The following is a 26,640-nucleotide window of genomic DNA, read 5'->3' on the forward strand; positions in this document are numbered from 1 at the left end:
AAAAGATCCTACAATCGGTTCCCATTATCTCATACACAGTAACCTGTGCTTTCCTTCCCTAAAAGACTCAGAAGGAAAGTCTTCCTGAGACACGCTCCATCATATTTTTGACTACTTCCTTCATTTCTGCCACAAAGATGATGCTCATGGCTCACCTTGTACGCATCCTACCCTAGCTCTGGAACCAGTCATTTCTCCAAGGACTCCACTTCTTTTTAGTAGGGAATAGTACTAAGAGCAAGAGTGGGCACTAGGTCATGATGATTTTTACTTGGGTGTCTGTGCTTATAGGCCTTTTCTGTGGACGAAACTAGGAAATATATTCATGTACATACACATCTGCTGAAGTTGAAACTCAATACTTTGGTCACCTGAAGCAAAGAGCTGGCTAATTGGAAAAGACCCTGATGCTGGGACAGACTGAAGGCAAAAGGAGAAGAGGGCGGCAGAGGATGAAATGGCTAGATAGCATCACTGACTCAGTGGACATGAATTTGAGCAAACTCCTAGAGATAGCAAAGGATAGGAAAGCCTGGGTCGTTGCAGTCCACGGGGTTGCAAAAAGTTGGACATAGCGATTGAATCATTTATTTGGTTTGCTTTCAGTTTTAGCGCCCTTTGTTCCCTTTCTTGTTGATTTTACTTTTTGATCATGTTGAATAGAAGTCAACACTAGATAAAAAGGTATTCTCTATTCTATATTACTTCTACTTTATCCCCCTTACTCCCAACTCCTTGGAGGCAACTAACTTTATTTTTTCACCTCTCCAAGTTTCATTTTGGATAGGTTGGCAGATACATGTATGTTTTTTATTTTTTCCTTTGACACAATAGGTAGGCTCTACATAGGCTCTTTTGCAGTTTGGCTTTTTCTCTTAAGAATGTCTCTTGGAAATCACTCTGTATCAGTTCATAGATAGCTTCCTGTTCCTTCTTTACAGTTAAGAAGTGCTCAACATGAAGAATTATCATAGCTTATTTAACCAATCATCTATGCTCAGATATTTAGCTTCCAATATTTTGCAACTGCAAATAACACTACAGTGAATACCCTTGTGCACAAAAATTTTTTTGGATTATTGGAATTGTATCTTCAGGGTTAACGCCCAGAAGTGAGATTGGCATGTCGAAGTGTAAATGCAAATGAAATTTGTTGGATATTGCCAAGTTCCTCTCCATAGGGGTTATACCATTTTGCATTCCTAGTGAGGATGCAATGTAGGAGAGTGCCTGAGTTCCCCCACATCCTTGCCAACAGAGTGTAATCGTCAGCTTTTGATTTTTTGCCAACCTGACGAGTGAGAAATGGTGTCTCAGTGTTGTTTTAATTTGCATTTCTCTTATTATGAGTAAAGTTGAACATTTTTTCATATGTTTAAGGTCCATAATTTGATCATTCTTTTTGGTGAATTGTCTGTGGATGTTTTTGCCCATTTAGTAACAGGATTTTAAACATTTAAAAGTTGTTTATTAAAAAAAAATAAAAATAAAAGTTGTTTATTTGGCAGAAATAGCTTTTAAAATAATTTATGCTGAGAGAAGAATCCCAGAGTATCTGGCTATGGATAAACTATGGATTCTGCCCTCTAGGAATTTACAGTCTGTAAGCTGAACACCATTACAGTGGATATGAGCATAAGCTGTGGACCCAGACTGCCTGCCTTCAAATGTCAGTCCTGCCACTTAGGCAAGTTTTTAATCTCTTAGTGCCTCAGTTTCTCCATTTGTAAGATGAAAGTAACATTGGCATTTACCTCTTAAGATTATTGTTAGGATTAAATGACTTAACATATGTAAAGTACTTTGAGCAGGAAACATTCCATCAATGTTGGCTATCTTAACAGTCAAGAAAATCCTCTCAGTACGTTGATTTGATCCCATAAGAATCCTGTTATATAGTTAGTTATAAAAAAAGAAGACCTGGGAGTGTAGAAACACTAGGCAAATCAGTGATAGAATCGGAATTGTAACCCATTCATTAATTTATCAGAGAAGGCAATGCAACCCACTCCAGTACTCTCTTGCCTGGAAAATCCCATGGACGGAGGAGCCTGGCAGGCTGCAGTCCATGGGGTCAGGAAGAGTTGGACACAACTGAGCGACTTCACTTTCACTTTTCACTTTCATGCACTGGAGAAGGAAATGGCAGCCCACTCCAGTGTTCTTGCCTGGAGAATCCCAGGGACGGGGGAGCCTGGTGGGCTGCTGTCTATGGGGTCGCACAGAGTCAGACACGACTGAAGCGACTTAACAGCAGCAGCAGCAGCATTAATTTATTCATTCACTTATTTTCAGCTAATTTTTGAGGCCCTAATAAGCACTGGCTTAGGTACTAGAGAACAACATAGATCTTTGGGCCCCTGGATGCTCACTTTTTTTTTTTTGTGGTGGAAGAGGCCTGTGTGGGGTGTAGAAAGTAACGACACCCAAGGAAATCAATTTTGTTTTTTTGGCCATACCATGCGGCATGTGGAATCTTAGTTCCCTGACCAGGGATCAAACCCGAAGCCCCTTTATTAGAAACATGGAGTCTTAACCACGGGACTTCTAGGGAAGTCCCCAAGGAAACCAATTTTGTCTGTCTTGTTCGTCAGTAGTCTGTTCAGCACACACAACAGTGTCAAAATTCTTTTGTTTAAATGAAAGAATGAAGGAACAAATGACAGAGTAGTGAAAAATGAGGCTTGATGCATAGGTCGGGCTCAGATCATGAAAAGCCTTGTCAACTCTTTTGAAGAGTTTGAACTTCATCCTGAGCAGAGAAATCACATGAAATAGATTTGCATCTAAGAAAACTCAAGTCAGTCTGTGTGGAGGATCTACACACGGGGAGAACCACAGGGAGGTTGTTATAATAAGTTCAGAGCAAGATGATGAGGTCCAAATCAAGAGGGAGGCTGAGGGGATGGAGAGGAGGTGAGCTGGAGGGAGGTTTAGAAGTCAAAGTTGACATCACCCGGACTTGCTGGGTGTAGAGGGAAGAAGAAGGCTGCAGCATCACTGAGATTTCACTGTGATGAGAAACTGAAGACAGGAACTTCCCTGGCGGTCCAGGGGTTAACACTCTTGTGTTCCCAGGGCAGAGAGAATACGTTTGATCCCTGGTCTCATGCTTCTTGGCACAGCCAAAAAAAGAGAAAGAAATTGAAAAGGGATGACTGATGGGGAAAATGGAGAAAGGCCTTTTTTAAAAAAAATTATTTATTTTTTAGCTGTACTGGGTCTTCACTGTTGCCCTCAGGCTGTTCTTAGCTGTGGCGAGCAGGAGCGCCTGTGTAGTTGTGGTGCAATGGGCTTCTCACCGTGGTGGCTTTTCTTTCTGTGGAGCATGCGCTCTTGGTGCAGGGGCTTCAGTGGTTGTGGCTAATGGGTTTAGTTGCCCCACTGCATGTGGGCTCTTCCCAGACCAGGGATTGAACCAGTGTCCTCTGCATTGCAAGGCAAATTCCCAACCATTGGACCACCAGGGAGGCCCAAGGAAGGCCTTTTAAACTTATGGATTTGAGGTGACCATGGTGCTCAATCTCTTGACTGTACTTGCTTTTGGCTTCTTTACACTTCTTGGAGTCAGGAGACTGGGACCTGTCCAGCACACTGTAGTGGCCCATGAGATAAACTGTCTAATATTGGAAAGTACATTGGTTAGGGGCATTACTTTGCCAACAAAGGTGCGTATAGTTAAAGCTATGGTTTTTCCAGTAGTCATGTATGGATGTGAGAGCTGGACCATAAAGAAGGCTGAGCACTGAAGAATTGATGCTTTTGAAATGTGGTGTTGGAGAGTCCCTTGGTGGAGAAGGAAATGGCAATCCACTCCAGTATTCTTGCCCAGAGAATCCCGAGGACAGAGGAGCCTGGTGGGCTGCTGTCCATGGGGTCACACAGAGTCCGACATGACTGAAGCGACTTAGCAGCAGCAGCAGCAGCAGCAGAGTCCCTCGGACTGCAAGGAGATCAAACCAGGCAATCTTAAAGGAAATCAATCCTGAATATTCATTGGAAGGACTGATGATGAAGCTGAAGCTCCAATACTTTGGCCACCTGATGCAAAGAGTGGATTCATTAGAAAAGACCCTGATGCTGGGAAAGACTGGAGGCAGGAGGAGAAGGGGACGACAGAGGAGGAGATGGTTGGATGGCATCACCGACTCGATGCGCATAAGTTTGAGCAAGCTCCGAGAGATGGTGATGGACAGGGAAGCTTGGCATGCTGCAATCTATGGGGTCGCAACGAATTAGACACGACTGAGCAACTGAACAACACTGGTTGGGAGGTCTCTTGACTAGTAGTGCAACCTTAACCTTCCAGGGGTCCCTGATGGGGCATGCTGGTGCTAAGTTTACTGCTAATTGTAACTGGAAGTTTATTCTTTGATGACAAAAATAACTTATCTTTGCATCTTCTCTGACACCTGAGAGGATGCATAATGCAGACTGTGGGCAATATTAAATAGATGTCTCATAGGAGATTAGGAAATCCATCATAGGAAATTAGGAAATCTATCATCAAGCAGGGCTCATGGCTTGGGGGGTTGCCCCAGGGTCACTGAGTCAAGATGCAGAGTTACCACGCCCAGGAGGAACTCCAAATCCCTTTCCATTGACACAGAAAACAGATGAATAAAGAGTCCAACAAAACCCCCTCTAGAATGGCACTCTGCAAGCTTTGATGCATTGCTTTTCTAGAGGTCATGCTAGATGAAAGGCTGTGAAAAGACCTGGACAAGACAGCAATTTGGACACCTGGACACATGCCTTTACCAGAGAGAAGGAATTTCTAATGAAGCTGGTGATACGGGCAAAGATCCAAAAGAATAGAAACCATGTTTCACAGAAGCCTCCACAGGCAGATATTTATTTTTAAAAGTGACCCGAACTGTCTCTAGGATGTCACTGGATCCCCACAAGACGGTGCATCAGTTAGGAAAGGACCTGCTACAATTCATTTTCTGATTAGAGCGCGTTCTGGTTTGACCCTATGAGGGGCTAGGAGCAGGAGGGCAAGGGTATGCACAGTTAAGAAGATAGGAGGAGGGTCTCAAGTAGAAGGGAGCTATGACAAAGCAGAGGATGGTCTCTAGGTGGGAAACGGTATGAGAGACTTGTGCGAAGAAAGATCGAAAGGAAAAGCAGGCCACTAGCAATAGCTCGGGAATGGAGGGAAAGCGAGAGAAGGAGGGGGAGACTAGCACTGGGGAAGGAGGTGGGGGATAAAAAAGGAGAGAAGGAAAGGAGTATGAAACATTTGCGGTGCACGAGTTAACGAATTATGGAGAAGAAACGTAAAGAGAATTGGGTTACTGAATTGGGAAGGAGGGACTTGGTTCTCTGGAGAGTCCTGCGATTACACAGCGCTCAGGGGGTGTGGTCCTGACTTTAGGGCGGTGGGAGTGCGAGAAGGTTGCGGTGGGGGTCGCCGCCCAATTTCTCCCCAAAGTGGAAGCCTGGGAAAACCGAGGGGCAGGCAGGCAGGCTAGCAGGGAGGAGGCGGAGCGACGGCGCCGAGGGGCGGGACGAGGGAGGGCGTGGGGAGGAGGAGGAGGAGGAGGAGGAGGAGGAGGCGCAGACTGAGGGCGGCGCTAGGACCTGCCGGTGCCCCGCCGGCTCCCGGGAGGTTGATAAAGCGGCGGCGGCGTTTGACGTCAGTGGGGAGTTAATTTTAAATCGGTACAAGATGGCGGAGGGGGACGAGGTAACGCGAAGCCAAGAACCGCACCACGGGCTGCGCCGCCGGCGGCGGACCAGCGACTCAAACACCGGGGTTAACCACGTCTCGTCCACGACCCTCCTAGGTACGGGCCGGCAGGGTGGAGGCCGCAAGGCCCGCGCGGGGAGAGGGCGCGGGCCGCTCGGGCTCGCGGGCACCGGCCGCAGGCGGCGGGGTCGTCGTCCGCGGCTGGCTCCGCTCTCCTCCCGCCGCCGCGTCTGGCCGCCAGGCCTAGCCCCGCCGCGCCCCGAGCTCCCGCGGCGCGCGGCCTGAAAAGGGCGGCCCTGGGACCGCGGCTCCCGCAGCTGTCGGGTGAACGGGCGGCGCGCGCCTCTGCGTCCGACCCGGCCCCCCTGCCTGCCCGCCGCCGCGTGTCTGTAGCGGTGTCGGCCCCGACCTGAGGGGGCGGCCTTGAGCAGGGGCTGCAGACCCAGGGCGAGGGGAGGTCGGCGGCGGCGCGGCTGTGTCCTCGGGAGCTCCGGACGCGCCCGGGCGACCTGTCACCCGGCCGGCACTCGCTGCCCTGTGTCTCGCGCGCGGAGAGGGAGGAAGGGTTAACCAGGTCGTGATGGGCCCGGCGGTGGAGGAGGACGCGCAGCGCGCGGGAGGAGCAGACACCTTGCTGCCAGGTCGGGAGGCTCTCCAGACACCCTTCCAGGAGGGAACCGCAGTCCGCAGGCCAGGGCTGTGTCCCGGGGCTTCGGTTCCGGGGCCCCGCAGTTCCCGAACCCGGTCTTGCAGGTAGTGCGTGGCTAGGATGCAAGTTCCGATTTAATTGTCAAAACTGGGCGTTTGAGCTGTTTACTAGTACTGAGACCATAGTGAGGCCCAATCGGGCTGAAAGTGTCGGTGGTGTGAAGTCACCTGATCCTTCGCTCCCCGGTGTTGCTGAATGTGAGCTCCTACTGTAAAGGAGCGCCCGTGCCCCTTGGAAGACGCACTTGCTTTGGCGGCAGTGTTGTGTATCTCTCTTACTCATAACACCCTATTTTTAGGAGTTTAGCATTTGATCTTTCACTGTGGTGTGAATTGAACGCCTGAAATCTTGATTGAGAATTTTGTTGGTACTTAAAGGCATAAAGTTTTCCAAGGCTTATAATTAGTGAAAGCTTGAGCTTAGGTAAGTATGGCCATGACATAGATAAGCGTTTATTAAGTATATTGAGTGTGAACTGTGTTCTTCAAATTTCTCTCCACAGTCTGATAAAGGTTCTGTGAGGTAAAATGTAAAACGTTTTGATGAGAAACTCCCTTTAATAGAAACGTTTATGAGAAATATATTTGATCATCCACGTTAGCCCTTGGACGTGTTGAACGTATGTCAGAGGTGAGGACAAACTGGAAGTTTTGTTAAGGGACAGGGAACAGGAAATAAAGTTGATTTTATTATTGCTTGCCAACCAAAGCACTTGACAGAGCTGTTTACACAGAAAAAATGCCCCCAGAGAAGAGAGGTATGCCTTAAGTCTATTCTGGTTGGAATTCTCGAGTCATTAGTTGTTCTGGAATGCCGATGGATTGGTTAATTTAGCTCTTTTGGACCTGGGAATATGTGTGCGCGTGTTTGTTTACTTACACCGTTTTAGATGTAGTTTCAAAGCGTTTTATGTGCTTGCCTTATTAGGAGAAACATTGCTTTATGACTCACAGTTATGAACATCGTTTTTAGGCTATGGCACATTGAGAAGAGATGCTATTCTTAAGACTTGATATATCGGGGTCATCATTTATTAAATGCTGTGTCTGCTGCTCACAGGTTTTTGTCTTGTGTGTGTGTGTGTGAAGTTAGTCCTTCACTTGAAAGCCGTTTCTATCAAATGACTGCCCAAAATAGCCCCTCTCCCTGCTAATTTTCTCTGAGTCACCCATTACTACATTAGAAACTCAGTACATTGGCTGAGATTTGTGCTTAAAGTTAAGAGCAAACAGGCTGTGAATGAGTAGGTACTCATCTGGTGATTTCGGCTGTAGAAACTCTGTCTCCCTCTGCTTTCTGGATAAAGTTGAAGAGTTGGGGTGAGTCAGGTGCTGCTCTTGCAATTTAGTCTTAGGAAGATGCTTGTGTCTCTTTTAGTTTTTTATTCTTTTTAGGATTGTAAGACCTTATAAAAGACCTAGGAACTCTTCTGTTGACTTTGTAGGATGATAAGAATCTGTGAATGTGATTAAATCTATTTAGTAAAGTGTTTTGAAATTCTTCACATTTTTTATTTGGGGAAGAAGGAGCTCCCTTATAGTAAAGAGGCACTTATTATAGGGCAAATAAACCAGGAGTTAAAATAAGATTCAGGCCTTAAGTGGAATGCACCTGTTTTAAAACTCATTTTTAGTTTGCCTCTCTGTTTTAACTTTAGGATAGGGTTTTGGAATACTCACAAGTGAAAGTAAGTTTCTTGACATTTTTAGATTGTTGCCAAAATTGTGCCTTTTCCATTTATCTGCTATTAAGCAGCTACTAAGAGTATACCTGGAGGACTGTCACCTAGTTTGATGCTGGAGTTCAAGACATAGTTAAAATTGTGAGACCTGGTAGTAAGATGCATTTTAAAAATGCATCTTATGCATTGTGTATGTTGTTTATGCTTAATTGGAAGACCTTTTTGACACACAATTGTAAGTAAAGCTGTTTGGCAGTCTATCAAAGGGCCAGAAATGTACAGGGTGGGAATAGAAGTTAGACTTTTTATAATAGTGACTTACAGCTTTACAGAAGGAGTTTTTCTCTAGAGTGGGTGCAGGGAAACAGCTTAAAAAAATTTTTTTTTTAAAGTGTGATGGTATTCTGATTGTCTAGCCATTTTGGGGTTGTATTGTTTTCTCTTTGGGGCATTATTTAACTTTAGGAAGATAGATGTGAATATAGAATAACCAAACTTGATCCTCCAATTCATTACTCATGTAAGTTTCTTGCTACCCTTTACTCTTCTTTATCACCCATGATACAGAAGACCTATTGAGGGCTTTCTCCATAGCTTTAAAAGTGGATATCTAGAAAAAAAGACCAACCTGAGGATATAGTGTCAGTAGGATAATACTTGATACATAAAGCACTTCAAACATCATGCTTTGATTTTATTCTTAAAACCTTCCTCTGGAGGAATTAAGTTATTGCCACTGAAGGGAGTGATTGAGACTGTTCTACAGTCACAGAAATGACTCAGAGGTACTCTTACTGCTCCTCACCAGACTTGGAGGAGAGTAGGGGCCTCTTTTCATTCAGATTGTCACGTATCATAGTCATGACTGGGTAAAATTGAATGAAGCCTGAAATCATACTAATGAGAAGATGGGACAGTTAAAAAGTAAAGGTAGGGCAAATCACTTAAGTGGAGTGGGAAATTTTAAAGTAGAAAGGGAAAAGGTGGATATTGTAGAAAGAAGAATTAATAAAGTTAGACGTTGGGGTTAGTCTGGTCAGTACAGTAGAATCTAGGGGATTCCCTTGCTAAAGTACCAGTTTAGTAAAGTTATTTGTACAACTTGTATTCCTATGATTGGCATCAGAATAAATAATAACTAATAACTTGGCGAAATGTGTAACTGATGAAAGATACTAATCTAGGCTCTCTAGCAGGTTTTACCTTTTTGTTGTATAATACTGATTGTGGGGGCAGTATTTCTTTAACCATAGAGAATCAAGATAGTGTAGTGGATAAAGAATGAGGAATCAAAAGCTGAGTGACTTCATTTAAACTCTGAGCTTGAAACCCCTCACATGCAGTAGTGATAATCATCCCATAAGGCCTGTTGTGGTAAACAAATGAGGTGAGGGTACAAGTGTTTCATAAATTATAAAGCTGTGTGTAAGATACAGTAATGTATAGGTAAGAATATGCCAGGTGGACTGCTTGTTCTGTTATATTAATATATGTGTATATTTGCAGTCAGAAAGTTTCTTTTAATTTTTTTCCCCTGTAATGTGGACCGTTTAGTGTGGTCAGGAGTGGTGGGTAAATTTTTAACTTTATCTATAAAATGCTGATAATGTGTTCATGATTAGGGTTATTAAACATGATTAAAGTGCTTAACTCAGTATCATACATTGTGTTTGGTGGTACTTACTACTATAATGTGTGGTTAAGTCTTTGTTCAGGTTTTATCAGATAAAAATAAACGTTCATATTTCTCAGCTACCTTTATTTTAATAAACTTGCATTTTAGAGAATCATTTAATCATGTGACAAGTAATCTTCTGAAGTTGTTTATTTCAGTTTCAGGAGTCAGCATGAATCATGGCAGTTTTCAAGTAGAAAACATTGGCTTTTCAAACAGTAAAGGCGGAAAATGTAATTTATGTCTGTATGCACAGGAATGCCTGAAAAGTGATGGACTTGAAACCACACTAATCATGAATCCCATAAAAAGCTCCCCCCGCTTTCTGTAGTCTTCATAGAAGAGTCTTGGGTAGTGATAAGAGCATACTTATTTTAATTTTGAATACTGTAAACTTCCATGGTCTTCAGAATGGAATAACATTTTTTCCTTCCTGAAGGAAATATCTACCCTAGCAAGCTGGTAGAGCTTTTTTTTTTTTTTTTGGATTACTAAGTAGATAATCTGTGGAGGCACTTTAGAAACTTTAAAAGCTTCCTATATGAAACTCTGTAAAGGGGTGAAATTGGCACCCCTTGAGCTGCTCTTTTCCTCTTTGAATGACTGGGTTTATGAGCTGGAGTAAAAGCTGGATCACTTTTATCAGAATGGTGGGAGGGGGTTTGAATTTTGAATGATAAGGTAGAGAGAAATTTTGATGAAATTTGAACAAAATTCACCATTGTTCTTAGTTTTTTCGATGTCAGTGGATGATGCCATCCAACCATCTCGTCCTCTGTCACCCCCTTCTCCTGCCCTCAGTCTTTCCCAGCATGAGTCTTTTCCAAAGAGTTGGCTCTTCCTGTCAGGTGGCCAAGTATTGGAGTTTCAGCTTCAGCATCAGTCCTTCCAGTGAATGTTCAGGGCTGATCTCCTCTAGGATGGGCTGGTCTGATCTCCTTGTGTCCAAGGGACTCTCTCACGAGTGTTCTCCAGCAGCACAGTTTGAAAGCATCAATTCCTCGGCACTCGACCTTCTTTATGGTCCAACTCTCACATCCGTACTTCACTACTGGAAAACCCATAGCTTTGACTAGATGGAGCTGTGTTGTCAAAGTGATGCTTTTAAATACACTGTCTAGGTTCCTCATAGCCTTTTCATTTCCTGGCTGCAGTCACCATCCACAGTGATTTTGGAGCCCAAGAAAATAAAGTCTGTCACTATTTCCACATCTGTTTAGTCTTCTTTTGATTATGGAGTTATTTCTTACTGAATAATGCTGGCTAAACATCTTTCTAGATAAATCTTGATTACAGGGTAAGGTCTTAAAAGTAGATTTCAGAGTTCAAATGGCCTGTACAATCTCAAATTGAAGACCACATCAACATATCCATTCAGAAAGGTTATACCCATTCATTCTGTCTCCATTTGTTCACAAGTGAGTGTTGTTAATTAAAAACAACCAACACATGGAACCAACACATAGAAAAATGGGGATTCCACTGTTTGTTTCATTTGCATTTCTTTGATTACAGTTGATATTGAAATTTTAACATGGTAATTGAATGTGAATTTTTTTTAGTTGCATTTTTTGTATTTGACTGGCTCGACTGGCTCTCAGTGTTTCTCTTATCTTTGTAAAAGTTCTTTTGTATACAAGAAATTCTTTTTCATGTTTGCTTTTTTACTTGGTGGGTTGTTTTTGGGAAATACTCTATTTTAAAAAAATACTTTAAATGGTTCTATATGAGTTCTTTCCTTAAATTGGCATCTCTGATGGCATGTCTGAACTTATTAACTTAGTACTAGTTTCTTGAATATTTAGGTGTGCACACATGGAGGTTTTTTCCTTCTTTTTTGTTTTGAATTCTTTGTGAGATATTGATTTTTTGTTCCTGTCTCTTTTTAATACCAAAGTATGGGCATCTGCTTCCCTGATAGCTCAGTTAGTAAAGAATCAGCCTGCAATGCAGGAGACCCCGGTTTGATTCCTGGGTTGGGAAGATCCTCTGGAGAAAGGATGGGCTACCCACTCCAGTATTCTTGGGCCCTTGTGGCTCAGCTGGTAAAGAATCCGCCTACAACGCGGGAGACCTGGGTTCAATCCCTGGGTTGGGAAGATCCCCTGCAGAAGGAAAAGGCTACCCACTCCAGTATTCTGGCCTGGAGAATTCCCTGAACTATAATAGTCCATGGGATTGCAAAGAGTTGGACACGACTGAGCAACTTTCACTTACGTGGGCATCTGCTTCAGTGCCTAGTAGGGTGGCAGAAGCTTCCAAACTTAGGAGCTGGATTCAGATCACCATAGTTTTCAAGCTTCGGCTTCCTTAACAACAACAACAGCAAAAAACCTACTTCAGAAATTTAAGGTTCAAAGATAATATTTTCAAAGCACCTGACATCTATTGAGTGTACAGGGTTACTCCTCAGGGTAAAGGAGAGCCTGAAGGGGCTGCGACTAGTTTTCTTTTGGGGGTAAAGAGGTGGAGTAGGACAGTCAGGTAGAGGGCCATCCTTGGACAAAGAACTAACTTTTTTCTCCCCTTGATGTTATGTTGCTATTTTGACACCTACCTTATAAAAAGCTTTCTGTTTCTTGTAGTGAATATCTGTGTAGAAAAGTGTGAAACAGATCACTCTTTCTAAGCTTTCATGTAGTTGGGAAATCAGATAGACCTTATGCATGTTTGTGAGTAAAGTTTACCTATAAGTTTCTAATTTCAGAAGTAGAAATTAGTGTGTTAATATTGTTAAGGAAGACTTGGGGGAAGTTGGGCTTATCAGTTCTTGAAGTCCTTAGCAGAGTTGTAGGCTATACCACTTGTTTGAAGATAGAAAGATAGGCATATGTTGGGATGCTTTAGTTAAAGTACTTGTTCCTGCTTTCTAAGAATTTTTCTAAAAAGGATGCTTGAAATATTTAAAAGCAATTAAAAGCAACTGAAAGATCAAATTTGTTAGAGCATGTTTAATAAAAAAGGATATGAATTTTTCTTTAGCCAAATACAGCAAATAATTTATTTAAATAACTGCTAGAAAAACTGTCTGAATAGCTCCCCCAGAGATGTGTGCTCCCTGCCTCTGTTTTTGATTATGTATGTATTTCTCTGCCGCAGGAAATCCTGACACTTAATCTAAAATTGCCAAACTTAGAGAAAGAACAAAGGAGAGGATAGTGAGAACCTTTGACACGCTTATCCCGTTTGTTTTTTTCAAATTAGTCACATTTTATCTAGCTGGAAAGATGGTTATTTGTTCCTTTTTGGCCCTATTTCCTTTTTACCCCTGCTTTTAGTAGGATTTTGTCTGCATTGAGCCAAGATTGGGATTTGAGTGTATTCTTTACTTTCCTTTCTTTAAACTGCTGCTGTGATAAGTCATCTGAGGTTGAGTGTTGAAACAAAGTGGAACTTAGTGTTTTGTTTCCAGAGACTTGACAGATACCTGTTTGAGATTTGTCATGAAAAGCCTATTCCAAATTTAAGCTTGAGTGTATTTTTTTTTTTTAAATAACTCCTTTGCTAGCTTGTTACCCCAAATTTCAATAGCTCTTCTATGAGTTTAATATCTTTTGTTTTACTGCAGAGTTAGTTTGGAGGCCCTCAAAGTGAATGATTAAACCATTTACCTAAATTGAGGCAATGTACTCTGGTTTTGTTGGATTCCTGATTGCGGTATTAAAAATCTTGGAGTCACTGTACCAACAGTACTTTTGGAAATGGAAATTTAGTGCTTTGTTGCTTTATAAAAGCTTGTAGAGAAGAGAATGTCCCTTATAAAAAATATGGAATAATTTAGTATTATCTGTTGCCTACTCTAAAGAAGGATGTTGAAGTTAGCTAGCTCTTGCATGCATCATTTTCTATTTTTACTGTCCCCTCTTGACTTTGAGCTTTTCACCTTATACTCAGGCTCCTTCGTTTCCCTTATATCTGATTTCCCTGTTTTTAGACTCTCATTATTATACTTCTTACTCACTCATCACTTTCAGTTTATCTGTGCAGCACAGCTTTGATCCTATCACTCTGCTTCAGAATTTTCCATGGCTCTCCTCAGGATAATGCATAGCATTTTTAAACTTCTTTTTATTCTTTTTTTAAAAAAAATCTATTTGGCGGCACTGGGTCTTAGTTGTGGCACATGGGATCTTCCATTTTTGTTACAGCATGCAGGATCTTTAGTTACTACATGTGCGACCTAGTTCTGACCAGGGATTGAATCCAGACCCTCTACATTGAAGTGCAGAGTCTTAGCCACTGGACCACCAGAGAAGTCTTAGCTTAAATTTTTAAGTTTAGCTTAATCTGATTTTCATGACTTAGAGAAAGGCAGCCTTCTCCAGGGTATCTTCATTGATAACCCTGGTTTAAATAATCTCAGAATATCTGTTTCTCGTTATACTGTCACTTTATACTTGTTTGTGTCAGAACTTTGAGAGTAAGGACTGTTAGTAGCAAATTGTACTTCTCTAGTGTCTAGCAGTAGTGCCTTGCTCTCTGATGACTAGTCTGAAGTAGTTAGGTTGAGAGAATCTTCATGACACATTGCTGAGCATTGTTGGAATCAGTGAATATGAAACAGTAAGTTGCATATTTGTTTACATGTACATATATATGCATATCTTACCAAAGATGGGAAAGGATAATTTTATTGCATCTTGTGTTTTTAAAGTCTTCAATTAAAACCTACCCTTCTAGAAGTTTTATGAAGAAAAAATTTTTTCCCAAATGGGGGACTATATAAATGATTTGCTAACTATAAATGATTAAGTTTTGATGAGGAAATTTTTTGAAAAAATAAAGAGAAAGATAGCTGTATGCTAAGATTTGTTATAAAAATGAGAAATAAACTTCTTTGCTTTTAAACAAACTATTTTGGTAACTTTTTTTAACTTTATATAAAGATCTTGAGCACGTAAGAATTTGCTTCTGAGTTTGTTCACCAAACCTGCTCATTTGGCATAGTTGGAGAATGATGGATCGGACAGTTACAAAGACTGGGTGTACATTGTGATCTGACCACTTAAAATGTTAGATTTTGTTTACATTAAGCAAACCTCAGTGTCCTCCTTCATACAGATAAGAAAACTCTTAGCTACTTTTGAGGATTATATAGTTATTAGCATAGAGTAGGCATTCTATGTGTTTTTCTCTCTTCTAAAGTAAAAGGTACAACATCTAAAAATATTTCATACAGTAAATTATTTCAAGGAATGAGAAAATTCTTAATAATATCTCTTCTCCCAGATACCCAGTTCTTTCAGTCCTCTGTTCAAATGTCTCCTTACTAGAGGAGCCTTGCCTGACTGTTCTTTTGTCGAATGGCAACCCCTGTTTTCCTTTCCCTTAACTGGTTTTATTTTTCTCTATAGCACTGGCTTCCCTGGTGGCTCAGATGGTAAAGAATCTGCTGCAATGTGGGAGACCTGGGTTCTATCCCTGGGTCAGGAAGATCCCCTGGAGAAGGGAATGGCAACCTACTCCAGTGTTCTTGCCTGGGGGATTCCAAGGAGACAAAGGAGTCTGGTGGGCTACAGTCCTTGGGGTCTCAAAAGAGTCAGATAGGACTGAGTGATTAACATTTTTCACCTCACACATTTGGATCTTATGCACTAATTTTAATTCTCTTTCATAGTTTATTTATCAGTAGATATTTAGGTTCCACATTTTTTTTGCAGTTAGAGACAATCCTCCACTGAAAAGGAGCCATGTCTCTTCTGTGCATTGGGTAAGAATTCCTCTGCATGTAAATAAGTTATCTGAAACTAAATGTAAAAAGTTTCATTACTGTTTACTCAGATTCTCTAAAATAGTGTACCACACAACAAAAGTGTGTCTTCCTATCCCTTTTTTTTTTTTTTAAAAAAAAAAGATACCAAAGATGCAGGCCCCTTGGGGTGACTTGGGTGAGATTTTCTGTAAGACTTTTCTTTAGAAGAAAAGAAAAGTCCTCTCCTACTGAGGACTCTTAAGTTGCAGAACCTAAATAGAATTTTTCTGAATTTCTGTCTTGTTGCTTAGAGCCTCCCAAGCCATTATTTATTCTAGCATTTCATAACTAGTCAACAAAATTGACTTCATAAACTGCCACCTTTTTAAAAATAATTTCAGTTGAAAATTTTCTAATCTTAAAGTATATACACATATATTTAAATGTATGCTTTAAGAGCTGATTAATATTTGATGATAAACTTTGGGAGAAATATTTTGTGATCTATTTTACATTTTTCTTCTATTTAGATAAATGCATAACAAGCATTTTTATTCTTCAGCATTTTTTTTTTTAATAGATTCAGATTTTATTGTTTGCTCAATGTGGGGAATAATCTAAATCATCCATATTGAGGAAAATCAACTTTGTTTTATATAAACGTAAAAGCCAACCAAAGTCAAATCATGTTTGATAAAATGAACAGTTTTAAATTAGAAGTGAGTATATAATGAACAGTTTTAAATCAGAAGCCAATACTTTGGCCATCTGATGCAAAGAGCCGACTCATTGGAAAAGACCCTGATGCTGGGAAAGATTGAAGGCAGGAGGAGAAGGGGATGACAGAGGATGAGATGGCTGGATGGCATCACCAACTCGATGGACATGAGCTTGAGCAAGCTCTGGTTCTGGGAGTTGGTGATGGACAGGGAAGCCTGGCATGCTGCAGTCCATGGGGTTGCAGAGTCAGACATGACTGGACAGCATTTTTGTCTCCCAGAGACCCCCTGGATATACAATAACTTTTAGTTACTTTGTCTTTTATTAACAATGTTTGGGCATACTAATTTTTAATTCTGTCTTTTAAAAATCCTATTTTTAAAGCAGCAGTGGCGATAAGAAAATATCCTTCATATTTGAAAATATTTTTAGCATAGTTTTGTTGTTTAGTTGCTATTGTGTCCAACTCTTTTGCGACCCCCTGGACAGGCTCCTCTGCCCATGGCATTTCCCAGGCAAGAATACTGAAGTGGATTGTTCAGTATTCTTTAAATGGAAACAGCAAAGATTCTATGTCATCACTGCCGGTTACTGTGGAAACAGTAGATTACAAGTGGAAAATAATGTTTGAGTCTTATAGGAAAACATTTTTTTGTTTATCTCCTGATTTGAGAGTAATGAAGGAAGGAAATATGAATTACTGTATATGCTCTTTAAAAGTATTTTTAAAGCTTGGTGATTAAGGATGGTCTTACTGGTCAGATGGGTAAAGTTGATGGGGGAAAGTATCTGATGTATGACATTAGTGGAAGGTCTCCTGGAGTCTTTAAAGTTTTCATTTTTACCATTTGCATCATGGTTCCAGTTTTATCCCTGGTAGCTCAGAGGTTAAAGCGTCTGCCTGCAATGCGGGAGACCTGGGTCGGGAAGATCCCTTGGAGAAGGAAATGGCAACCCACTCCCAATTTTCTTGCCTGGAGAATCCCATGGATGGAGGAGCCTGGTGGGCTACAGTCCGTGGGGTCGCAAAGAGTCGGACACGACTGAGTGACTTGACTTCACTTCTAGTTTTATAGGAGAGAAATTTAACTATAAGTTATTAATAACAGTATTTTATAGGAGCAAATAGTTAAACTCTTTTTTGTGGTACCTGTTTGGCTAGTAGCTACTTCTCTTCTTAAAAAAGTTTGTTTTGAAGTCCAAGTTTGTGTCTTTGTCAGTATTCTTATTCTGGGCTGCATCTGTTTGGGCAGGGAAAGGGAAGCCTGCTATTAAAAGCTCACCAGGTGATTGATGATGGCTCCAGACCAATACTTTTCAACCCTAGCTATATATCATATTAACAAATTAGAAAATTTTTTATATTTATATTTTTGAAAGTAGGGGTGTGTCAGGAAGCATTTAACAAGAGGCTTCCTGTGTGCTGTTTTGGATCTGTCAGGAACCCTCTGGCCCTTATTAATTCCTGAATATTCAAGAATTTAGAGGAGAGGCACGCTTTTCCGGGGCTGAGGAATCCAGGCATTTCTCATTACAAGTGATAAGTACCCTCTTCCTTTTTATGAGCCATAGGGTAAAAGGTGATTGTTTGCAACTCTGTCTTTGATAGGGATCGTCTTATGTTTTGTAAGTCTGGAATTTTAATCTTTATCTTTGCTGAGAATAACCACCTTGTAAGACAGTATATATGCCCACGCCATGTTGATTAAAACACCTTTGCTCCATCAGAGCTTGGGTCCCCGTGTCTTTCTTTCTATTCTTTCTGTCTTTTTTTTTTCTCTCTCTCTCTCTTTTTCTGGCTAATTCCTTGGAGCTTGGAGGCCCGCTGAGCTCACCTTCTTGCCCGGCTTCTAAGGCCCTCTCGAGAAGGCACACCGCGCCTTCACCCACCCGAGAGGGCGCCGGGTGCCCACGTGCAGCAGCGCGAGCCCTAAGAACAGGGCTCTATTGGCTTTCCCGTGAACCGGGGGGTGTCAGCCTCTTTCTCTCTCTTACTTTCTTATCCTCGACTCCGGACCACCAGGTTCCGGTCCATTAAAGGACCAACAGGGATGTCTGTGTACACTGCCTCTTTTCACTTTAAACAGCATCCAGAATAGCTCAGCTAGAGTGGTTCACAGTCTCCCAGGAAAGTGGAGGATTGTAGTGTAGCTGGAAAACCTGCTTTCCTTTAGTGAAAACTGTAGCATCACTGGAAACTACATGAATAAAATAAAATGAATGATCTTTACATTCTAAATACATGTAAAATACTGTGATCATCAGTACTCTGTTCTGTTCAGAGGACCATCAGTGTTGGGACTTAGAAGTTCAGTTTTAGCCTCCCATCCAAGATTGCCTGAATCAGAATATTCATTTTAAGAAGATCCAGGTGATTCATATGCATTTAAAAAGTTTGAGAAACACTAGTGTAGAGGAAATAACACTATAAATAAAACACAGTCAGGTCTCCCTCCACAGGGTGGTCCAGTCATCTGTTTTCCTTGTCTTAAAAATGAGTGAGTTTGGCTACATAATCTCTAAAGCCCCTGTGAGTGATATATTAGATTTAATTTTAAATATGGAGGCTCATTTTTAAGCATCTGTACTAGAACTTGAATGCCCTAAAATTTCTTGACATTCTGGGAGTGTATTCATGTATTCCCTTTATGTGTAAACACTTGTAAGGAATTTAAAAATGTCCCCCTCTCCAATTTAGAAAGCTGTTTCTTGAGTTCTTTAAAAAAAAATACATAACTTCATAGTACCTTTTTATTGTTTAACCGTAATATCTTGGTGTGATGAGGACTCACAAAAACTGATTGACAAAGGAGTGAATTTGTCACTATTGGAGATACTCAGAATTACCTTTTTTGTTTTAATCTTTCATGGCACCATCCTGCCCCTCCCAGTCACTAAAATGCTGTGGAAGTAGCAGAAGATTGAGAAATAGAGTTTGAGAGACCTTTTCTCACTTCTAATAGCTCTGGTCTATATTTCTATCTTTTGTACTTAGATCTACTTCATTTGCTAATAAAACCTTTATTAGCCTCACCACTTAAAAAACTTAGTATTATGGGAAATTTCAGATATGTACAGAAGAGAACAACGTTAGAAATCTGTGTATATATACATCTCCAAAATTAAATGATTATCAATATAATGGCCACTTTCTTTTATCTATTTTCCATACCCTGCCTCCCTACCAGATTGCTTTGAAGCAAATAACTGATTATATGAATGTTCTGTGTCTTTAAAAGAGTAAAGGTTTTTTAAAGAAACATCCTTGGTACTATTACCATGCTAGAAAAATAATTCCTTAATACCAGATATCCAGAGTTCATATTTCCGTGATTGCTTCAGGTTTGTTGTAGTTGATTTGCTTGAACAAGGCCCCCTCACTGCATTTGGTTGATACGGCTCTTAAAGTCTCCTTCTCTTTTATCCCCCCTTTCTTTTTTCAATTTTTTGTCCAGGTTTGCTTGTCAAGTGAAATTTCCTATATTCTCGTTTTCTGACTTCATCTCTGTGGTGGTAGTGAATGTGTCTCTTTTCTTTCCCATAGTTAGATCTAGAGGCTTGATCAGTTTGATGTTTTTAAAAATTTTCCTCAAACATACGTCTTTGGTGATGTCTTTTGGTTTCTGATACATCACAGTTCAGTTCAGTCACTTGTGTCCAACTCTTTGCAACCCCAAGGACTGCAGCATGCCAGGCTTCCCTGTCCACCACCAATTCCTGGAGTTTACTCAAACTCATGTCCATTGAGTCGGTGATGCCATCCAACCATCTCATCCTCTGTCATCCTCTTCTCCTCCCGCCTTAATCTTTTCCAGCATCAGGGTCTTTTCCAGTGAGTCAGTTCTTCACATCAGGTGGCCAAAGTATTGAAGCTTCAGCTTCAGCATCAGTCCTTCCAATGAGGATTTAGGACTGATTTCCTTTAGGATTGACTGGTTGGATCCCCTTGCAGTCTAAGGGACTCTCAAGAGTCTTCTCCAACACCGCAATTCAGAAGCATCAATTCTTCAGTGCTCAGCTTTCTTTGTAGTCCAACTCTCACACCCATACATGACTACTGAAAAAACCATAGCTTTGACTAGACAAACCTTTGTTGGCAAAGTAATGTCTCTGCTTTTTAATATGCTGTCTAGGTTGGTCATAGCTTTTCTTCCAAGGAGGAAGCGTCTTTTAATTTCATGGCTTCAGTCACCATCTGCAGTGATTTTGGAGCCCCCCAAAAATAGTCTGTCACTGTTTCCATTGTTTCCCCATCTATTTGCCCTGAAGTGATGGGACCGGATGCCATGATCTTAGTTTTCTGAATGTTGAGTTTTAAGCCAACTTTTTTCACTCTCTTGTTTCACTTTCATTAAGAGGCTCTTTAGTTCTTCTCTGCTTTCTGCCATAAGGGTGATGTCATCTGCGTATCCCGGCAATCTTGATTCCAGCTTGTGCTTCATCCAACCTGGCATTTCGCATGATGTCCATGAAATTTTCGATTGTCTTTTTGTGATGTTAAGGGTGGGTTAATCTATCCATTGTAATCTATCCCCTTTGCCTTTCACTCAGTGGTCTTAGTAGTCCTGCCTTGCTGCCTTTTGAAGTCCTCATTTCTAGGGAATGAAGACCACCTGGATTCTCTTTAAGACCTTACATACTTAATTGTTTCCTGGATAAACAGTCTTAAGTCAGATCATTAGTTCCTATAAGTGTGTTTTATTTCCAATTGTATTTTGTTTTAGGGAATCTTCCTGTATCATGCTTGATCTTGAAAATAAATGAAGACTAGACATGTAACATGAATGAATGAATGAATGAATGTATTATTACTTAGTAATGATTATATGGCTTCCCTGATGGCTTAGTGGTAAAGAATCCACCTGCCAGTGCTGGAGACTTCCATTCCTGGGTCAGGAAGATCCCTTGGAGAAGGAAATGACAACCCAGTCCAGTATTCTTACCTGGAAAATCCCATGGACAGAGGAGCCTGGTGGGCTGTAGTCCATGGAGTCGCAAAAGAGTCAGACAGGACTTAGCCACTAAACAATAACAGTGATTTTATATTTACTGCTAATACAACCTTATAAGGAATATTTTTTCTTAAAGTAGGTTGGTTGAATTATTAGATGGACAAGCGGTCGAACCCGTGCCTTCTGCAGCAGAAGCATGGAGTCCTAACCACCAGACTGCCAGGGAATTCCCTATAACCTCTTCTTAAGAGGAAGATAAAGTACACATCAGGAGTCCTTCATTCCTTGGTAGAATTTGCTTTAGCAAGTTAAGTCTGCATTATTCCAAAGATCTTATAATTATTTCCAAAATTAATATTAAAATAATTTCATATTTTTCTTGGTGATTCTTTAAAACTTTGAATAGCAAATATCTTTAGTGATTAGCTGCTTTTTCCACTTTGAAAGTGCTTTGTAGCTGAACTATTTTGAGTGAGATTCTCACAATTAGGTCAAATTTGCCTTGAAGCTATGCATGGCTGTATCTTTCTTGGCTTTAGTTATGCATTCACTTCCTGAAAAGTTTTGGTTGTTGATGTTAGTGATTTCAGATAGTTAATTCCTTCTTAAATTCCAGCTAACATTATAGGAAAATTCTTCAATCCATCTGTAATGGCACTTAACACTTGTGTTGAATTTTCAGTGCCAGTTTTCTTCCTAAACCTCTCAAACCATCTTTTAAGCTAAAAACTTTTTCCTTTGATAGCTCACTTATTTGGTTCAGTTTTGTGGATTTGCTGATACATAATATTCTATCAAGTTTTCCCGCATCGATAATCAGCCTGTCCATTTTATCAAAAAGACTGGTGACTACATTGACCTACAGATCTCTGTGACTTTCAGTTATATTTTCTTGTTTTTCACAACTGTATTTTATTGAACATGATAGTTTGAACCTGGAAGATAACTCGTACTCTTTCATATCTCATTTCTGTAGATTTAAATGCCATGCTTTATTTCTAGAGTGACAATTATTTTACTTAAGGTTTTTTAAAAAATTTTTTTGGTGATTTACTATTTTTTTTTTTTTTTTTTTTGAGATCATAGTTAAAGCAAAAAAGTTCCAGAGTTTGAAGAAAATATACAAAAAGTTGAGAGCAGAGTATGTATTTGTGTTGAGCACTGACTGACTCCAGATTTTTTGCTGGATTATTAACCTCAGCTCATTAGCCAATGATCCTTAATTTTGAGTTGTTCACAGTGTTTATAGTTACAAATTTGAATTTTGACCCTGATTGTGGGAATGTTAATTGTAATAAAGGTCATGGAAGCAGAGTAGGGTTATTGAAAATAGGGCCATTTCTTTCTGAGGCTTTGTCTACATGTCTGTAAGAGAGGCAGCAGTGGGACTTTAACCAGTTTTATTGCCTTTTGTGTGTTTATAGCCAGTTCTAGCTTTTTAACACCATTCAGTTGAGAGAACCACAATTATTCTAATGGAAAAAACACAGTTTGCTTTATAAGGTTAAATTGAAACAAAGCATTCTTGACTGAGCATTCTGTAAGAAGTAAATCATTGATATATTATGCAAGCAACTGTATATCAGCTAAGTCTTTTTGATTAGTTTTCAGCGTTAAATTATGTGCTGTATACGAGGTACCCCACTGCTCTAAAATATGCAAGCAGCACATAATTTTTTTTGAATTTAAAAAACTATCTGCAAAATATACTGTTTAAGCGTTTAATAATTTGCTACTGTAGAATTAAGGGGCTTCCCTAGTAGCTCAGTGGTAAAGAATCCGCCTGCCAAACAGGAGATGTGGGTTCAATCCCTGGGTCTTGAAGATCCCCTGGAGAAGGAAATGACAACCGAATCTGTATTCTTGCCTGGGAAATCTCATGGATGGAGGAGCCTGGCAGGCTACAGTTCATGGGGTTGCAAAAGTCATTCACGACTTAACGACTAAACGTAGAATTAAAGTAACTTCTGGGTTACAGTTTATGACTGTGTGTTTTCTTAAAGCTGCCTAGATTATGAATAGACAGACGGTTCATACAAGAGGAAACAAATATGCATAGAAAAATGATCCGCCTCTTCAAGGATATGCGTATTAAAGCAAAATGGATACTGTGACTAAAGATATGAATTTAAAATTTTCATTTTAGTTTATATTTTAAAAACAATTTTGTCAGTATAGGTCTACATATGAATGGAAAATGATTTTTTGGTATTTAATTCAGTTATTGGAAAACTTGCTGGGAACAGCTTGTGTATGTGAATCTTATTCAGTTGTAAATTTTATGAAATCTAAGTGATCATGTGTTTTTGATAAGCATTTAATCTCTGAATTGAAAGATGCTATAAGTGTAAAATACACAGTGAATTTCAAAAACAGTATGAAAGAAAAATGTAAATACCTGAATTTTAAAACATTGATTTTGAGTCAAAATGACAATATGTATGTTGCGTAGATTTGGTTAATAAAATAATATAAAAATTATTTGCTTCTTTTTACTTTTTAATGTGACTAAAGAAAACTAAAAATTACCTATGTGGCTCATCTCTCCTGTGGACAGGCCTGTCCTATATTGGTAATTTTTTGTCTCCATAAATACTGAGACAGGTTTTCAAATATGAATATGCATTTGTCTGTTTTCTCTTTAATTCATGTAGTTTAAGTCTCTTATTTAGGGTTATTATGTTTTTCTGATGTTACCCATTTTATATCTAGAAATACTTTTAGTCTCTAAGTCTACTTTGACATTCTTACAGCTGCACCGTTTTTCCTATGGTTATTTGTATATGTATCTTTTCCTACTTTTACTCTCAACCTGTCATTGCTTTTATATTAAAAGAGCTGCTGCTTTATACAGTATACAGTTTTGCTTTTATTATCCAGTGTGACAGTCTCTTGTGTTTTCATTGGAATGTTTAGTATATTTACTTTTAATGTAATTATTTAATTGGGTTTAAGTTTGCCACCTTGCTGTTTGTTTTCCATTTGTTCCTTGAGTCATTTATTCTTGTTTTTTCTTTGGGTTAATTGGATATTTTTTAGTGTTTCATTTTGGTTCCTTATTGTCTTTTTTAGGTTATACTTCTTTGCTTTTTTAGTCATTGTGCTAGAGCCAATAGTATGCATCTGTAATGTATCAAAGTCCATTTAGAATCAGTGTTTTTAGAATCGCTTTCCACTTCAGAATATTAATAACCTTAGAATGTAATTTATTTGTCCCCACATATTTGTCATAATTTTTTAAAATCTTCTACATACTTTATAAACCCCACATTGCAGTCTGTATTTTTGTTCTAAATGATCAGTTATCTTTTAAGGACATTACTTGGGGGAAACAACCAGTCTTTTATTTTTGTATCCATTTATTTACTACTTTGGGTACTATAGGAAGGAGGGAGGAGGCTTTCCATCTGGTATCATTTCTTTTCAGCTTGAAGAATGAAGAACATTATTTAGCATCTCAAGTAGTGCATATCTTCTGGTGACAAATTTGAGTAGCTTTTTTGTTTATTGTCTATATATTGCTTTCATTTTTCAGTAATAGTTTCTGAATATAGAAATCTGAATTGGCATTCTTTTTTTTTTCTTTAAATACTCTAAAGATATTATTTTGTTGTCTTCTGGCTTCCATTGCTTCTGATGAAAAATAGTCATTTGAATTATTCCCTTTACTGTCCAGTGGCTTAGATGCTAAAGAATCCTGTGGAAGACCTGGGTTCCATCCCTGGGTTGGAAAGATCTCTTGGAGAAGGGAATGGCTACCCACTCCAGTATTCTGGCCTGAAGATTTCCATGGATTGTATATGGCATGGGGTCTTGAAGAGTTGGACACCACAGAGTGACTTTCACTTTCTTCACCACATCACTTCTTTAAGAATTTTCCCTTTATCTTTGGTTTTTAGCACTCTGACTGATGTGGTTTTCTTTTTGTGTTTACCCTTTTTGAGGTTTGCTTTTTGGATCTATAAGTCTCTGACACCAAATTTAGTAACATTTGACTCAGTTCAGTCCAGTCACTCAATCATGTCCAATTCTTTGCTACCCCGTGGACTGCAGCACGCCAGGCTTCCCTGTCCACCAACTCCCCAAGCTTGCTCAAACTCAACGTCCATCCAGTCGGTGGTGCCATCCAACCATCTCATCCTTTGTCGTCGCCTTCTCCTGCCTTCAATCTTTCTTAGCATCAGGATCTTTTCTAATGAGTCAGTTCTTTCTCGTCAGGTGGCCAGAGTCTGTCCAGTGAATATTTCATCTTAATTATTGTACTTTTCAGCTCTAGAATATTCATTTGTTTTCTAGTCATCTATTTATTGGCTGAAACTCCCTAGCTACTTATTAAGAGCTTGTTGAACATATTTGTAATGTCTTCTTTAAAGCTTTTGTTGACCATCTGGGCCACTGCAGGATTGTTTTCTGTCAACTGCTTTTTTTTTTCTTTACTGTGGGCCACATTTTCTTCTCTGCATTTCTAATAATTTCTGATCATGTTCTTTAATTGTACGTTGTGCATTCTGGAGATCTGGATTCTGTTGTCTGATTTGTGTTGTGGCTCAAAGTTCAGTTACTAATTGCTCTTGACCTTTTTATAGGCTTGACTTTGTATCTTTTTAGTATGACTTTTAGAAAGCTTAGAGGAAATCCTTCTAACTTGGGGATACTAAATCTCCAAAGTGTCTCTGCTCTTAGTGTTAGGCTTTGTTTGGGTGGATCTTCAGTAGACCTTGAAATAGTTAAGCATGGGCTTTGAATCTAAGATATGGCCTTCCTGATGTTTTAGCTCTGATGCCTGAGGTGTTCTGTCCACAATGGCTGGGCCAAAATGTCACAGTGTCCCAGTACAGTTTGACTTCTGGTATCTCTGTTCCTCTTAGAACCCTGTAGTTGCTGCTTTTTGTAAGCCTTGTGTAGTGTGTTCTCCTGTACCTGTGAAGCTTGTCAGCCTTGGCCAGGGACTTCTGGGCTCTGCCTCTGCATTGCTGGAGTTCATTCTCAGGCGTGTCTGACTCTGCGACTCCATGGACTGCAGCATGGCAGGCTTCTCTGTCCTTCACCATCTCCCGGAGTTTGCTCTAACTCATGTCCATTGAGTTGGTGATGCCATCCAACCATCTTGTTCTCTGTCGTCCCCTTCTCCTCCTGCCTTCTACCTTTCCCAGCGTCAGGGTCTTTTCTAATGGTTCTTCACATCAGGTGGGCAAAGGATTGGAGCTTGAGCTTCAGCTTCAGCATCAGTCCTTCCAGTGAATACCTCTGCATAGTTCCTTTTTCTCTGTTCTGCCTCACAGCTTCCCATCCCACTGCCTTTAATAGTCCTGAACTCAGATCTTTGCTTATGCTTTGGTTCCCCACTCTAGGTTTAGGAAATTGTTCCTAGGCAGAGAGTGGCTGTGTGTGTGTGTGTGTGTGTGTGTGTGTGTGTGTGTGTGTGTGTGTGTGAGAGAGAGAGAGAGAGAGAGATCTTTAGGAAATTGTTCCTAGGCAGAGAGTGGCTGTGGGGGTGTGTGTGTGTGTGTGTGTGT

The 26,640-nt window shown here is 40.1% G+C and overlaps 1 protein-coding gene across 6 annotated transcripts in view; it reads left to right on the forward strand.

The window, feature by feature from the left end:
- The first annotated feature begins 5,608 nt into the window (after nucleotides 1-5,608).
- The window catches only part of ATL2 (atlastin GTPase 2), a 68,776-nt gene continuing 47,744 nt past the window's right edge, over nucleotides 5,609-26,640 (forward strand). The window contains exon 1 of one of the 6 annotated variants that reach the window (XM_043918211.1): nucleotides 5,609-5,792. In XM_043918211.1, the coding sequence (XP_043774146.1) occupies nucleotides 5,675-5,792 (118 nt within the window). In that variant the 5' untranslated portion in view covers nucleotides 5,609-5,674. Of the gene's footprint in view, nucleotides 5,793-6,116; nucleotides 6,337-6,802; nucleotides 6,828-26,640 lie in introns of those variants that run through there. The other 5 variants (XM_043918206.1, XM_043918209.1, XM_043918207.1 and 2 more) reach the window with 5 other exon arrangements.

The sequence above is a fragment of the Cervus elaphus genome, chromosome 11 (assembly GCF_910594005.1).
Source record: "Cervus elaphus chromosome 11, mCerEla1.1, whole genome shotgun sequence".
NCBI classification, from domain to species: Eukaryota; Metazoa; Chordata; class Mammalia; order Artiodactyla; family Cervidae; genus Cervus; species Cervus elaphus.